Here is a 16,999-nt window from a genome sequence, read left to right on the forward strand (position 1 = left end):
TGACATGTAACTCTAAGGTCAAAGCATTTGGCTACTTCTTTCACTCTTTCTTAAGGCATAATGAGATGCTTTAAATAGCAACTATGAGAGCCATGCGGGTTGGGGAGATTTTGATATTGGGTTAGAGAATCTACAAAACACCTTCTAACTAGTCCTTTTAGGCAAGGCTCTGAATTGTTACAAATGATATTAGAGAAAATCTAGTTCATGGTCTATATAAACTAGGGGATATTGCAATACAGATCTGTTTAAAATTAACCACAAGTTGATTATGATTTTTTTTAATTAGATTTGACTGGATTTGGGCTTTTAGCCTAGAATGGACACAAGATCTTTAATGGGGGAATATGTGAGCTCCAACTGGTGTGCATTTAGTCCAAAATTGGTAGTGGATTGGAAAGATCTTGAGTACTCACATAGGACTAAGGAACTTAAAAAAAATCTTTCCGCTAGCTTTTTTGAGTGACGTCCTCAATCGTTATGAATGGTATTAAAATGGACTCAGCTAATGACCCATATAGACTGAGAGATGTTGTAGTTCCGATCATTTTGGAGCTAACTACTAACTAATCGTGGTGTTTGTGATTAGATTTGGATCCTTAGTTTGGTGATAATGCCGAGACTTAAAAAGAAGAGTATGTGAGAATCCATGCAAGCATGTCTCTCATATTAATAGTATGATGGAAAAATCTTGAGTACTTATATAAGACAAAAGAATCTAAATAATACATTTCAGCTAGTCTTATTGGATAAGATGTTGGGATATCACAAACTTAAAACCAAATGAAGAATGGTTGAGCAATTGGCATGTCTGTAGGGTTGTAATATGAGAAATGCTATTCTTCACTTATCAGAAAAGAGTGTAATTTCACAAAAATCTTAGGGAAATATCATCAGCTTAATCATGAGAATTAGTCATTACACAGCAGTGAGGAAGTGGATTCTTGAAAGCTACACAAAAAAAAAGGAGTTGAGTAACAGGTCTTGATTAGGAAGGGTTAGGAGAATTTAAATCTACGTAACAAAAAATAAACTAAGAACTGAAAAGTCCCACAATATTTCATAGACATTGAAACTGGCAATACCAGTGGTATTGGAAGGGGTGCAAAATTATGAATGCGAAAATTTGTAGGTCTAAAAGAAAGCTGTCCACAAAGCAAAATGTTATCGAATATAGTGCTAAATTAAAATCGATCAAGATGGTACGAGTAGAAACATATCAGCTAGACAATCTGCTAGAGATATACTTATAAACCAGCAATTCTTTGCTCGGACTGAGCACTAACGCACTGCATCATGACATTGTCAAGGTCTTCCACCTTTACAAATTGATATTGCCATCTGATAGAGCAACTCATAGTTTTGGACCTATCACCATTTGACAAAGTCAAAAATAAAAAAATCCATTTATCAGATTGCATGATCTACTATGGAGATTTTAATGCATTTTTATCTTTCTGCAGTCATGATTTGTAAAAGTTGTTCTAGTTACAATTATAACTTTATTGAGTATCAGGGTATGAATAATTATAGTGAGGGTGGGCCTACTTTTCTTTTAATTGACAAAAAAAAATACACGGAATCATCAACATCAGCAGCAGTACGTTAATGACAACAAAAGAAAATGGGTAACTGAAAAATGCTTGGTGCCTTTTCTCGATTGGCCATAGAATTCCTCAAGTCTACCAAGACAAGCGACATTGGAAAGCTTGTGGCCTATAATATCTCTAGGAGCAATCAGTAATAGAGAATATGGTACAGCATGCAATCAGATTTTTCTAACCATCGGTACGTACTCTGTGTTTTGACGCTACTGTATAGTGCTGAGAGAGATAAAAAATGGCCTCTAATCAGTAATTAGGTTCAGCCTGAAATCTCAGACCACAAGTGTCGCTCGAGATTTGATTTTTATAGGGGCCAAGCCCTGGGAAAGATTTTTTTTTTTTTTTTTTTTTTTTTGGGAGAGATGTGTAGGTCAATGCTCATAACTTGATACTCAGGTTTTCCTTTAGAAAAAAGAAAAAAAACTGATACTCAGATTGGTCAGTACGTACTGTTAACTCTTGTACAGTTTTATTAAACCATTTTTGAGGACCCTCTTCATTCCTCAGAAACAACTATGAACTTTATTTATACATATATAAATATATATAGATATAGATATATATGAGACAAAAAAAGGGGGAAGTGTCATCAGATTGCATTGTAAAATATACACCATCTTGGTGGCATAAATGAGTTGATAATCTAGAAACCATGCGCTAGCAAAGTATCCAGGTTTCGTGATATGATGTTTGAACAAAAAGAGATGTAGGGCTGATCACTGTAAATAAAACAATTAGTTGCAAGTTTTGCAATGTCACATCATTAATACTTCCATTGGAATCCTAAAAAATTGATTGATAAAGCACGCACACATATATATGCTGCATCAACTAATGATGTAGGGGATGTTATTAGCCCAGAGTTATCACATACTCTACAAAAAGATTCTTATATTTAGAATCAAGGATCCTTCCACCACAATGCAATGTACAGGCAAGCAAGCATAAGTTAACATTGTGTTCGTCATGTATATCGCATAAATCAAGCTATTGAAACTACTTGGTTAAATATTGCCTTGTAGTGTGTTCTCCTTTTCTTTCTTTTTCTTTTCCCTTTTAAGCAAATAAAAAATCAAACTCTTTAACAAAAATCAAAAATAAAAATTCATTCTTTTTTTTTCTTTCTTTAGGGGGGGGGGGAGGTGGTATGTGTGCACAACATACACATACATTGAGAGAGAGACGAAATTATGCCATCCATTGCATACACCATGTGGCTGTGCACTATGCCAATCACTTCATCTCCATGTTGCGGGCCAATCACTAAGATAAGCGCATGATGAATGGAGCACATAAGAAGGAGACAAAGTGATTGACATGTGACGGCCATGTTGGTGCTTGCAATGTATGGTATAATTGTGAGAGAGAGAGAGAGAGAGAGAGAGGAAATCAACCCATGGATACAAGAACTGCGACTAACTCACTGTTTTCATACTTCATAGGCATCTTAAATATTTCCCCAAATATTTCCCAATGATCCAAATGACAACATATCAATTTCAGATGATCATAGCACTCCAAATTAAACATGTAAAATCCAGAGCTACTAACACTAAAATGCAAGGACTCAAAAGGGATCATTGGCTAAACCTTATTCACGCGCAGCATAACTATGCATATGGAAAGGCCTTAAGTACTTGAAAGATCTCACTCCAATGCCTTAATTGACATGGTCAGATCTGAAGTACTCAGCCCCATAGCGACCTTGTGGCTGCTACCTTTTTGCAGGAACTGGATTTCGGGCTTCCCGGTTTCTTTTTGTCGCATGGAAATAGGGGTAGAGAGTGAAAGTGAGAGCACGCTATCGACTTCCTCTTCAGCTTCGACACCCTTGTTGCTGTTACTCTCATCATGTTCCAAATTTGGGCTCAAGCTTAACTGCAGGTTGGGAATCCAATCCCTCTGCATCGTCATTCTCATCCTCTTCACCTCTGCGATACGGTTCTCTTTCTTGGCAAGATTCTCTTGAGATCTAGTCATGGGCTTGCTCATTGGATGATTCTGCAGCTGCGTCACAAAATCATGAATCAAAGACGTTAGAGCTCGCCATTTCATTGTTAAAAGCGAGATTGTTGCTCAAATGGTTTTCAAATATCTGCATACTACCTCCAGTCGAAATGGGTTTTCGAATTGCGGCTCGAGGCTGTCATTAATCAGATCTCGAGAGTTAGAATGGATCCTCTCGTCGTTATAGCAGTAATTGCTGCTCCCTTTCCATCCCGAAGTAGAATCTGTAGAGATTGGGTTCATAGGTACAGCCGTGGCAAGGGGACTCGAGCTGCCACCCATCAAATCAAAGCTGCCAAGCCTATTGCCTTCCGGTCTTTGGTCACCAACCATTTCGCCAGGAAGCCACCTTCTTTCCTCAAGGAATTGGTGTGAGGGTCTCATGTTCCCGTTTCCGGTGGTCGTCTTCCCCACGTCAAACGTGTGAGATGTCGACGGCTTCTCATCCTTTCTGAAGATCGCATCATGTATCAAACACTTTGCTGAACCGGGATCCTTCGTGGTGCCAGCTCTTGCTGCAGCTTGCTGGTTGAAAGCCCACTCCTGATGCCTCCTGAGAGGAGAGAAACAAAGAGAAGATAAAAGTTTAGAAAATTAGGGTTTGGGTGCCGAGGACACTTTCTTGGAATTCTTAGCTCTTTCTTTTACCCAAAGTTGCAGCTCCTGAGATCAACGGGGTGTTGGAGTTGCAGTCGATGCAGCAGGCTGTAAAGCCGGGCATGGTCGGGGGTGCCCCTGGAGGGGAAGAAGCTTCCACTCTCCATTCTGAAGGACTGGTGTGCACCTGGTCTTTGGTAGAACATCTCATGAAGGCGATCTCCTCTTCTCATATGCATATCCATTGGTGACATAACTGTGATGAAGAGTATCAGCCTCAAGACTGTTAGATATTCTCTTTTAATGGAAAGCAAGAATAAATTAACACAGCTGATCATTTATCATGTCCAATTAAAAACGTGCCGCATATGAATTGATCGTTTTTCTATAAACATATTATTTTCCACCATCGTTGTAGAATTTCTGTTTGATCATGGTTGATAGAAAGAAGACAAAAATCTGAACCAGGGAAGTGGATCCATAGTTCATGTTGCACAGAACTGTGCAACCCAGCAATAACTTCATAGTTATGCAGCCCTCACAAATTATCATCTTATTTAGAGGAAACAGAAGGATTCGAGGCGTGATCAAACCTGAAGACATGGATGCCTTTTCTTGCCCAGAGTCATCTAGCTTCTTGCTTCGGTACATCTGATCCAAGAAAGCAGCAGAAGGAATTATCAGCAAGGGTACGGGGGATATTTAGAGAAGCAGCAATTTCTTTTTTTAAGGAAAATTTCGAAGAAAGCAGCAGTTTGAAGTAACAATAAGTGCATAACCAGGAGAGAGAGAGAGTGGATGGCAGCAAGACCCAATTCTCTTTTGCATGCACCACAAAGTATGTTCTAGCTAGGGACTTCGTTTTTAGTTTTCCTTTCCTTTTTCGTACCTGCAAGTGGCTTTTTACATGAGCAATACTGAGTCCCCTCACATTCATCATCTGAAGAACCAACTTTGGAGTTGCTCCTGCACCATCCAATTAACTCAGAAAGTAATTACAAGTCCAGAAAACTGAAAATAAAAGGCGATAATCTGAAAATGCTGATTTTTGTTGAGAAGATAGAGATAAAAAGAAACCATCACTTCATCAAATTCATGGCCAGATCTCGAAACTTTCTTTCAGAAAACTACTGATTATCATAAAATTGAGGGAAGGGAAGAATTGGTGGAGGGTTTCAGGTCACAAGAGGAGGAGGGGCTTTACTCTCTTGCCCTCCGAGCCGCTCGACGGCATGGACGAAGGATAGGTGGAGATCCGGTGTCCACCGAAGCCTCGGCATTTTGGAGCGGATATACTGCCTCACCCGGGGCACTTGCTCCCCGTTCCCTTCAGCTACACCGCTGTTATTGTTGTCCTTGTTGCTGCAGTTGTTAGTACTGCTGTTGTTGCTCGAGCTCCCTCCTCCCGCAACCTCCGTGGTGCTCTCCCCATCATCCTCATCCTCTCCTCTCTCCGCCTCTCCCTCCTCGCTTCCCTCGGCGGCCACAACCTCGTTTAGGTCCAGGGCTGGTGCTGGCCTCCTCCGGCTTGGAGATCGGCTGCTTCCCACGCTCCTCTCGCTCTTCTCACTCTTCTCTTCGTCTTCGCAGATCTCCACCACCTCCTTCTCCTTCTCTACTCCCATATTCCTCTCTCTCTCTCTAAACTACCATCTGGCTAGATTCATGGATGTAGCAGGGGGGAGGAAGAAGAGGGAAGACTGTGGGAACAACGAGTCATGCTAAGGGTAGAAGAAGAGGGTGATGGAAATAATAAAAAATAATGATATAATATGGGAGGAAGACATGAACAACTATTCCCTATATTGACTGGTTTTCAATTAGGATTCTTCCATTTTTTTCCGTGTTGTATATGTCAAAAGAACAGTGTGTTGGGATGAAGGGAAAGAGGAGGGTAAATAGCATCTAGAGAGTGAAAAGAAACGGAGGTTATAATTACTAATGGGTGGGAGAAGAGATAATTGTCGACGCATTCCCCCAAGCGACCGCAACGTTTTCCAAGTTCATCATGTCCGCGGTATTCCCGCTGGGTTCGGCTTGTATCTTTCACACGAGAGAATGATCGGTCATCCTTCACGATATCTACCATTGGATCACTCTCCACGTGAATCTTAAAGTACTCTAAACTTTTTTTAATCTACTTGCATCGATCTTGAAGTAATCATTACACAATTTCGTGCAAAAAATTAGGAAACATTCTTTAGTGCGAAAGATTCAAGAGAAGAGGAGGAAAAATATGGTTAACCAAAAAATCAAAAAATATCTTATATTTGATTGGAATTTTTCAAAATGAAAATGTAGCTTTCCCATCAAAATAAAATATTCATATTTTATGGAAAGAAAAATCTATATGGGATGTTGAAAAGTCATTTTTCCACTTGCTAACAAGTGGTATAACTTTTTTTTTCAAAAGTGCCCTTAACCTTTTAGATAGAATGGAATAGGGTTTCTCCCTCTATTAAGGGCATAACAGATATTTTACATAACTTTCTCAGAAAAATAAATGCTCAACCAAATATAAGTCACTTTGGAATGTTCCACTTTCTTATAGTCAACTAAACATGCAAAATCATTTTCTCAAATATTAGAAAAAATATTCTAATAAAGAAAAATTCTTTCTACAAACTAAACAAGTCCTTGTTGAGCTTGGCTGAACTGGATCCTCCTCCAGACCTCCACTATATCCTTATTATATCTCAACATATATGTAACTTATGTAAATCAACTAGCAGAGTGCTTGGCTTGCTGATTGTGCTTCTTAGCTCTTAGATATTGCAACCAACGCATATAATTGGGCATACAATTTTTTATCATTGTTTTTGTAATTAACTTTTTGTTTTTTATTAGTGGTACAAAAGAATATTAGCTCACCAAATCTTTAATGGATTTGAGTTTTATAAACTGCTGGTTATGTGCATACAATCTTAAAAGAAATGGTTGAGCTAGATAAATTCGTCTTTCCAACTTATTAGTCTAATGTATTCTTTTATATTTTCCTTTGTAATTAACTTTTTCCATTGCTTGCTTTTTTTAAGCCCTAGTTAACATGAGCAATTGTGTAATTGAATGAAGACAAGGAATATAACTGATTTGTACATTATAAAACCAAATACATAGATTATGAAACCGAGTATGGTAAGCATCCATTTGATAGGGTTAGCTATCTTAGAAATGGACAACCATCAACGATCTCTCGACCTGCTATGTCTGCCATGCCAATTGTGTTTAGGATGCAAATGCGACAGATGATAGTAATCCATTTTTGAGATGGTGACATGCTGTCCATCTAAACATTCACAGTCCTTTGTAATGCAATATATATACTATGGAATATTCAAACTTCCATGTGATATATCCCTCATAGATATTTAAAAATTTCTAATAACAAGAGCATCAAGAAAAATCTTGCATGAAAAGATATCCCAGATATTACATCTATTTAAAATTAAACTTCTATTTTGCTTTGCAGCAATAATAATTTTTTCTTCAATTCTTCCCGATAAAAGATGCAATATTTGTGAACGAAGATAAAAATAAAAAAACTATAAGAATGCCAGTAAGGTAGAATCTAAAGAAATAACTTTTTTATGGAGATGTGAGTTAACAAGATTTCATTTTTGGAAGCATTAATTAGAAAATTTAAAATTTGCTGTTGAGATCAAACCAATAGTATAATATAGATTAAAATTACCTTTTCATATTATATAATTTACATAAATAAATATTAATCACTCACTGTTTTTTTTTTTGGATAAAGATTATATCACCCACTGTTTGTGGACAACAGTTTATACATTGTTTGTACTTCTAACTTAATAATTAAATTAATATCCAAACTATTATTCGTTAAAGGTGAGGTAAGAGAGCGAGAGCATGCATGCAACCTACTCTCCCAACCGGCTTCAATGCCGGTCTGACGATTGACGGCCAACCCAAGCCGTTTCAAGAAGTTTAAAACTGAGCGCTCAGAGAATCTGCCTCCGTAGTTTAAAAACCGATGACGCATTCACACGTTAGCCCTGGTCAACTTTTTCTCCCTCTCTTTCTCTCTCTCAACCACCACCCATTAATTTCTGGGTGCGTCACGTTTCGTCGCAGGAAAAGGCACCCAAGTTTCCGTTTCATGCAAAATTGCGCCTTTTTCGCGAATTAATCTACGACATTGGCATACTTCCATTGGTCGACTCTACAAAAATTTGGACTTTTGTTCCTAGAATACCATATGAATGCTAGGTCAAGATAAATAAGTGCTAATAATATTTTTTTATCTACCTCACATAAGTGAGTTATATGCTATCCAGATAGCATAGTTTGATGAATACTGCTATTATATAGACATCTCATTGTTTTGATTTATTTATATATATGTCTTTTAAAATTTTTAAAAATAATTAATTATCAGCCTATAATTTAGAAGACATGCGTCACTAATAAGAATGACATATGATGGGCAGGTGCTTCATATGTTTAGCGTTAATATATTAGTTTTCAATATATGCAACATTGATGAGGAGAAATATCAATTCATTCTAGTTAGGCAACCGATGATTGGATTTATGCATGTAGTTAAGTTTAATGTCTTTTAATATATATTTTAATATTTGTATTAGCATTTAAAAGGAAGTTTGAGTCCAATAAAATAAAAACCTATTTCTCACTTCTTTTGAGGATTAGTTCAAATATCTTTATGTGTAATAGAAGTTCCATTCCAGGCAATTATTATTCAACATGAGACAAGGTCTACTAGTACAACCTAAGGCCATGCAAGTGTCTGTAATATTGTTTCTCAAAAAGTGTCTATGGTGTTTTGCTTGTTTATTCTTATTAATGGCTTCTTGTCTAAAAACATCTATAGTTTTCTTCTTTTGTTGGTCTGATCCACATTCATGGGTTTGATCACAAGACTCCTGTCCTCTCCAAATTGGCTTTGCATGCTAATGCGAACTAGTTTATGATCACACAATACATGTTTTCAGAAAAAAAGTAACTTACTCAGAGAAGTGCATGGGGCTTGGATGTGATGTAATCTGACTCAATTGGACTGAAGCCTGATTTATTGTACTAAATCTATTATTTATTTGTGCGAGAAAGCTATCCAATAGGAAACGGGGTAGGCTAGGCCTGAGAGCGGTTATCTATTGGGAGTGCATGCAAATGTTGCCAATGCTGATAATAGAATACATTTTCAAATCAAATCATTTAAAATTCCTTGAAAGGGCAGAAATAACAAACCAATCAAAGGCTCCAACTCATTGAACTGGCATTGCACTTTCATTAACATCACTCTTAAAACCTAAATTAATGATATTTAAAAGCATCTCTTAGTTAACTTGAGCCATAACACAAAAAAGTAACACCCCAGATTAAATGAAGCATATCATGAGTAACATTTCTTAGTTAATAAATTATTAATTTGTAACGTCTATGTCACCTACTCTTACATGCATTCATTATAAATAACATGTTCAGTTCTTGGTGCACTAAATCAAAGTTCTACTTTCTTTTAAATTATTAATTTATTCTTTTTCTTGTTCCTACTCTTACATGCATTCCTTCTGGTCCACACCCATAGAACGAGGTATTTAAATCTCTGACCAAAAAAAATAAAAATAAAGACCCTCTTCTTTTTAACATGCAACATGAATCATCTCCAACCTCCTCCACGTAGACTACGCTATGCATGAGAATAAAAACACTCACGTAATGCCAAAAATAGAGTTGTTGCTGCATGTTTTAAAAATTGGGCAACTTATCTTCTGTTCCCAGCTGATTTGATGGCCATTTGGTGATCAAGCCCCATGGACCAAACACTTAGCATCGCATTATTGGTTGAAACGTTGACGATTTAAATTTTAGCCTGTAGCCTGCCAGAGAACAAAAATAATCTATATTTTTTTTCAAAGTCGAGCGTGGTTTGCTTGTCACGTCTAGTAGGGCGAGCAGAAAGAATGTGAAGATCAACGGAGCGGGTGAGGGTGGGAGAATCGTTTGGTCAGACGTGGCACGCTGTGTCCGCGTACAACGAGAGATGCTTCCGGATGGTACGACTCCCATTGGATAAAGGAAGTTTCCACCTTCCACCACCAAGTACTCATTATTTTTGCTGCTTCACCGCAACAACATATGATGAGTATAGTTTTGGACATCTTGATCTAGGGTTGAACCAATTTTCTTGACTTCAGCTATGATCGTAGTAAATGGCTTCGATATGAACCGAAGTGCTATTCTGTTCGATGCAGTTAGATTAAAATTACGCCAAAGTTGTAGTTAATACATGGTCAACACGATTGTCGCCGCATGCTAATCGCACGGAGCAGTTATCAACCGTTATCATGCAGTTATAGCCTGTTTCGCCAAATCACGTAACGGACACCTATCTTATCTTATTTATAGGGATGACTCGGAAACCCTCAAGTAAGCAATCTTAGACTCCTCTTAGCATATTTTCTCTTTTCCATTGTTGCTCTAAATTTCTGACTTAAGCATCGGAGGATTCTCCACCAGAAATCTTTCAGCAAGCGGACTTTTTTGCATGCTGACCTCGGTTTCAACTGATCCGGATTTGCTTTGGTCTCATCCAACAGCGCACTTCAGTTCTAATCGACTTCAACACATAATAGACGGATACCTACCTTAGCTTAGAATCTTGCGGCAACATTGTGAACTGCTGTTATAAGCCTTACAGTTTGACATTGGCACTATGATTAAAATGCTTATTTTGATAAGATACCGTATCAGCCGGAGGAAATGGAATTTTGAATTCCCAGCCTGGAAAACTAGCTAGAACATGATTTTTATGATTGTACAGCAACTGTGAATCAAAAACATCATTTCTAATATAGCAATCTTGTGACAAAATCATAATTCCTGATCGTCATTAACTTGATATGACTTTAAATTCCCTAGATTTCTGTTGTTAAAAATAAAGAATTAAAAAAAAAAATCATGGCTCATGCACCTTTTTCTACCAAATACTGCCGAAATTTTGATGGGATCTCTACCATCTATTATAATTTTTATACTCTTATACCTTACCACCTATATTTTGCTACCAAATTCTAGACAAAATTACAATGAAGGTTTTAGTTGCAAATATTATTTCTAGATTTCATGCCTGCCCTCTTTTTTTTTTCCCTTTTTTCTGCCCTCAAGTAATCGTGCTTCTGAATTTCATATATATCTATATATATATATATTAACGACTGCTTTCTCTCTCTCCCTCTCATATGAAAGTCCTGATCATCCAACTAAGCCCATATTTAATAGTTCTCGTCATCACCATGGGAAAGAGGGGCTAGCTTTCTCAACCACCAGGAGGTTCCGAAGTAGATAAGAGCTCACGGGTGAAGGTAGGATTTAGGAACAAGATATAAAGAGTTCACTGCTGGCTCGGAAATTCCAGTACCCACTTTGAATAATGGAACCGATTTGTTCGACTCGAGAAGCTCATGTGAACCTTGGCTTCCTTTGTTTCCTTTCCTTTTGGACAGCTTGTCGTTGATCTAAGCTGCCCATCCGTGATTAGCTTTATTAGTTGACCTCGGTTTGTATCTGTCCTCATAAATAATTACCTCTGTGTAGATAAACGACGTGCATGCTAATTAAAAAAACCTTTCCCATCTTCACGTCTGCATCCATGGGCATACTCTTACAGGATCCATTTTTACATTCCATGGATCTGGGTGATGATATTAAATTGCTAATAGACCGGATCTGGCTTGGCCTCTCTCTTTTGGACTGATCCATTGAAGGCCTAATTAGATTACGTTGAACTGAGAGCCGTCCGAATCTAACCATAGCATTACTTGTAATTTGTGACAAAAATAAAATATTATTGCCTTATATGAATAGATCTTCCAGGACTATGGGGCATATATATAATGTTTTTATTTTCTCAGATATAACTTGTGTATGCATGTACACAAGGTAATTGAATCTGTATGAAGATAGGCTAACTATGGTTAACTCCATCTGCCTTAATTTGCACAATGATGGCTGGTATAACGTAATGGAAAATTATACCCTGCACTGCATGCACCACACCAATCAGATTTTTTCTGCTCTTGTGGGCTTATTTGTGGCTCGTCTCAGACTATTTCCATGGGGCACAGATGATGTGGTGCATGTGGTGTAGAGTATAAATTCTTGCTTGCATGTTGTCATATTAGCACGCTAATCTAGTTGGTCAATTTGACCTATTTGAATCTCTATACAAGACCGGTTCAAACTCGGCCTTAGGATGGTTCAAAGCCTCGGGACCTATGTCCTTTGGTAGGTCTGAATCCTTCCCATTTTATCGAACATCTGTTGCAGCGAATTGAATCTTCCTATCAATTTTAACATTATTTTTATTAATTTCTACCAAAAAAAATATTCTTTTAATCTTATTGTTCCTAGCCTTTCAACGCAAATTGTTGCTTTCTAATTAGTCAAACAATAAACATAAACACATCATTTTCCATGTAAGTAGTGGTTCAGCTTAACTCTTGATGGATGTGGCTACAAAAAAAAGGAGTAATAATTCTTTGCAAAATGTTCCAAGTATAAGCCTATTGGACTAGATACACATTAAGGGAGACTGGGATTCTTTTTGTTCATTCAAAATATAAATATGGGCTGAAGGAATAAAAGAGGAATGGTTTCTTGCTAGGAGATTTAACAAGCATGAAAATAGAACAATTCTAGAAATTCCATAGATTCGTTAATATCTTATGAACGATCTCAATGTATTGAATATAAGGCTAAATAATCAACTGAAAATGGTAGATAATTAAACACAAGTGTAGGGCCCGTTAAAAGTTCATCAAGGCGTACGGGCATCATGACACACCGAGTGGCGTGCGCTGGCTTTGTCCCTTGGCCTTATTGGTAACATTAGGTAGGAACGGGACTGGAAGTCAGCACAGAGATCGGATCATGCCATACCAACTACGACTCTTTTGCCACTTCATGTTCGCTTTAACTTTAGAGCTTGGAATTCCAGCCAAGAACCCTTCACATTCTCATTCCCAAATCAATAGCCTAATAAAAAATATATATATAGTGGATGATAAATAAGTGAAATAAAAAAACTTTCGAGGATTGATGACGAGGTACAAGAAAGATTTTTTTCTTCATAATTTGGCATTTTAGACCGGCCGATAAGTATGACCTATGGTCGGCAAGCAATAGATTATAGACCTAACTAACTCAAACAACTCCACAAACCTTCACATCACAAATGCATGTTGTCAATAACAATGTATTTGCGATAACTAGAAACCCTAAAACACAAAAGGTATTAAACACATGTGCTATATGAGTTACCTTGAGAAGAAGTAAAGCAGCTAAATGGCCAAATATGCAATCAATTTTTCTAGGCATGCCAATTGTCGTGCAGTATCATAAGTCAACCGAGTCAATGTTGGCAACGGGCATCCCTTTTCTAACACGTAAAGGCACATCTCTTAGGTTTCAAACAATGACCATCAAACCTTTCTTTTCTTTTCTTTTCAAGAAAAAGTTAGAATGACCGCCACATGATTTACTTGGACACCCACTTTTTGACACAAATTGCTCGCATTCCTTTCCTTGTGTTTTTAAAACCATATAAAAGAAGCCCAGCTTATTGGCACGACGGCACTTTAAAAATCCATCAGAGCGGTCGACTTGCGCTGAAAGAAGCATGAGCTCACACGTCAATATATAACTTTGCTTCTTTGTCGTGCTCCATGATTGCTTTCTTTGGTTGACCAACGACAGATGACCAGCCCATATCCATATGAATACATGCATGCATTTATATATAATGCTAGATCCCACGGTTCCAAGTTATCACTCTTAAACAACTAATGTTCATATATGTGTATGTATGTCTGTATTATAGTATGTCATGGTCATCTAGGACACGAGCCTTGGACACGCCATGAAACAATGGTTTTAAGACAACTAATGAATATAAGAACAACGTAGTAAGCGTAGAGAGACAGAAGTCATCTTTTTCTAAGGGAAAAATTAAGAGGACGAGGGAAGGGGTTGGTTGGGCAGGCATCAGCAGGTTGATAAACCATGGGCTCGTGCTGAATTCCAAGTCCACAAATGGGTGATTATTTTAGCTCTTCCACACCTCTTGTCCGTGGACTTGGTGACGGAGGCCTACCGCATCTAGGTCTGAAATAATATATATGCCCTGCAGTAACAAAATATGATCTCATACGGAGCTTTTTATGTGTCTTCCTGCCCTTAAGTGATGGAAAAATGGGGTACAAAGTTGGGAAGGAGGTGTTACATTCCATTGGTAGTAGTAGCATCATGTTGTTCATCCGTCAACCAAGATCATGTCTTTAATCATTCAGAAAATAGATTAAAAGTTGGTTCCATAAAATTCATGGAATACATATCATCCAATAAAGGAACAAGTAATCATTTACACTTCTAGAGGATATATGCAATATTAGCTATCACCATATATACCATTGAGGTAGTGACAAGTAGATGCAAGTAGGGATATGTAAACTCAAACATAAGGAAAAAAGTGCATGATATTGTTTTTTTAACTGATTCCAACTTCATCAAGTTAGGATAAACACAAAAAATAGCGAACATGATTAATGAAAGGAGTGAAATAGATATAACTAGATCCAAGAACTAATCCAACCTGAACCGAGAAAACATCATATGGCTCATCTTGATTCCAACTGGAGGAGGACTGGATGCTATATCTGAACCCATATATAGTTAATTCAAACATATTGGAGCATATATGACCATGAGCCACCTCAACTACATGCATCCGTAAATGGATATCAAGCCGACGCTTGCTTCACTTTTCATGTTTAATTTTGTACATTTTTTTTGAAAGTAGTAGCTTGCTGAGACGACAAAGAATTGGGTGATGGATATGATCAATGTCCCTGGACTAGTCTTGGTTCATCAAGATTTCAATCACGCCTCCCTCATTCTACTTTCGAAAAATCAGCTTGTTTTTTTAATTTAGATTAATTCAAAATTCGAATCTATCTGAAATAGATTCTTTTTTCCACCAATCAGCTCATGGTTGATGGATCTAATTTGGATCTCATCACTAGTAATTTATAATAGCAACACATCTACTTTCACTATAGAAGATTAATTATCAAATTCGTCCTTATAATTTAAAAGAAATCACGTGGACCATGAGTCAAGGTTACTCGTGCATCGAACGGTCCATCGATTCCATCTTAGTCCAATAATAATTGTATCACATCTGACATGAGACAGCTAAGCCACTGGCCTATAGATCGTTGTAAGCTCACATCCCTGCGGTCCCTTGGGGTCACACTATGACGATTAGATGATCTCATCTAAAGTTAATTTTTTATACTCTCTGCGAGTATGAACAAAGAAGAGAGAATACTTCGTGGAAGGAGCCAGCGAGGAGGAGAAGCAGAGGAGGGCGGGAATGGCTGGGAATACAAAACTGGGTGGCGATTTGTCTGTATTACGATCCCGTACATACCTTTTTCCATCTTCTTTCCGATCGTCCAACCATATAGGACTCTTTTATTCGTGGGGAAAAAAAATTCCCACGCCACCGTGGTAGTACAATTGGAACGGATCTTTATTTCTAGCGAAGTGACCTAAATTCGAAATGCAAAGATGTCGATTAAATGCGAAGACCAGATGCCCTCCACTTAATTTGCCCATTGGAAGCGCTACTGATCCTCTGGTACTGAGATGGTGCTGAAGTGACGTACTCACATGCGGCTTCGTCCGTGCTGGTAGAGAGAATATGTGAAACTTTCTACCTGTATCGAACATTTTCTGATGAAAAGAAAGTCTAGTGGGGGCTGTTACGCGGGTGAGGTTAATTCTCCTCCCCCTTCTTTTGCCTAAAAAAAAAGAAATTTCATGTTTAATTAACTTTTTTAAACAATAACAAAAAAATTTAATGATAATATATATTTTTTTAAAAACTCTCATTAATAGAAATATAGCAGATATTTTACAGATACTCAATAAAATATAACCTATTAAAAATTATTTTTTTAGATATTATGTATTTAGATATCAGCATTTAGAAGAAAAAAAATTCTTTCTCCTTTTGACTATTACTTTCTGCGATAATTTTTGCTTGTAAAAAGAAAGCTGTTGCTGGGGATTTTACACCGTATGGCGTCGGCTCTGAGAAATGGACAGGCTCTATTTGTCATGCTAATTTTTAAAGGTTATGTTGTCAGCCATTTGGCTAAGAACAGGTCTCGGGGGAAGCGAAGTCAACGATAGGGAGGAATCGTTTGAGCGGATTAGGTGACAGGCTACAAGACACTGCGAAACTTTACGTTTTAATTTGTCGGACATCCGACCTGATACATGAGCGATGCTTTTTAGCAGGACTCCTACTAAAATTCTTTATTTTAAGAATTTTATCTGCAATTTTATCTATTATATATATATATATATATATATATATATATATATATATATATATATATATATATATATATATATATATTCTTTCTAATGGAATATATAGTGGCATTACCACTGTTTTGCTAAAAAAAAAAAAAAATCCTCCAAGCCTAGCAATTTTATTGACTAGGCATGTTTCACTATTTTTCATACTTAAGTGACATTTTGCTCTATAGATATCAAATTTTTTGTTGCTCCTTTTTAAGCAAGAACTTTGAGCTAAAAGGTGGAATTACATGTTGAGTTTGTAGAATAATTTATTTTGCAACTTGCAAGAAGAGCTGCATTTTAAAAGTTCATTTTATTTATTAGGCTATTCATTCATCTAATGCAAGATGATATCTAAAAACTTATTATTATGA

The 16,999-nt window shown here is 37.2% G+C and overlaps 1 protein-coding gene across 1 annotated transcript; it reads right to left on the reverse strand.

Moving 5' to 3' along the window:
* Positions 1–3,013: 3,013 nt before the first annotated feature.
* On the reverse strand, positions 3,014–6,107 carry LOC103707382. Its single transcript, XM_017842863.3, has 6 exons — positions 5,413–6,107; positions 5,098–5,174; positions 4,802–4,859; positions 4,260–4,464; positions 3,711–4,164; positions 3,014–3,611 (listed from the first exon to the last, which is right to left on the reverse strand). Exons 1-6 carry the CDS (start codon positions 5,831–5,833, stop codon positions 3,252–3,254), a joined length of 1,575 nt encoding a protein of 524 aa, XP_017698352.1. The 5' UTR covers positions 5,834–6,107; the 3' UTR covers positions 3,014–3,251.
* Between the last annotated feature and the right edge of the window lie 10,892 nt (positions 6,108–16,999).

The sequence above is a fragment of the Phoenix dactylifera genome, chromosome 8 (genome assembly GCF_009389715.1).
Source record: "Phoenix dactylifera cultivar Barhee BC4 chromosome 8, palm_55x_up_171113_PBpolish2nd_filt_p, whole genome shotgun sequence".
Taxonomy (NCBI): domain Eukaryota; kingdom Viridiplantae; phylum Streptophyta; class Magnoliopsida; order Arecales; family Arecaceae; genus Phoenix; species Phoenix dactylifera.

Bases quoted from the DNA above. Each gene is read 5' to 3' on its own strand.
- LOC103707382 (XM_017842863.3), bottom strand. From the start codon at position 5,833: ATGGGAGTAGAGAAGGAGAAGGAGGTGGTGGAGATCTGCGAAGACGAA. The intron at 4,860-5,097 runs GTACGAAAAAGG...TTCTTGGATCAG, and splicing joins ATGTAAAAAGCCACTTGCAG to ATGTACCGAAGCAAGAAGCT. The intron at 4,165-4,259 runs GTAAAAGAAAGA...CTCTCCTCTCAG, and splicing joins CTCAGGAGCTGCAACTTTGG to GAGGCATCAGGAGTGGGCTT.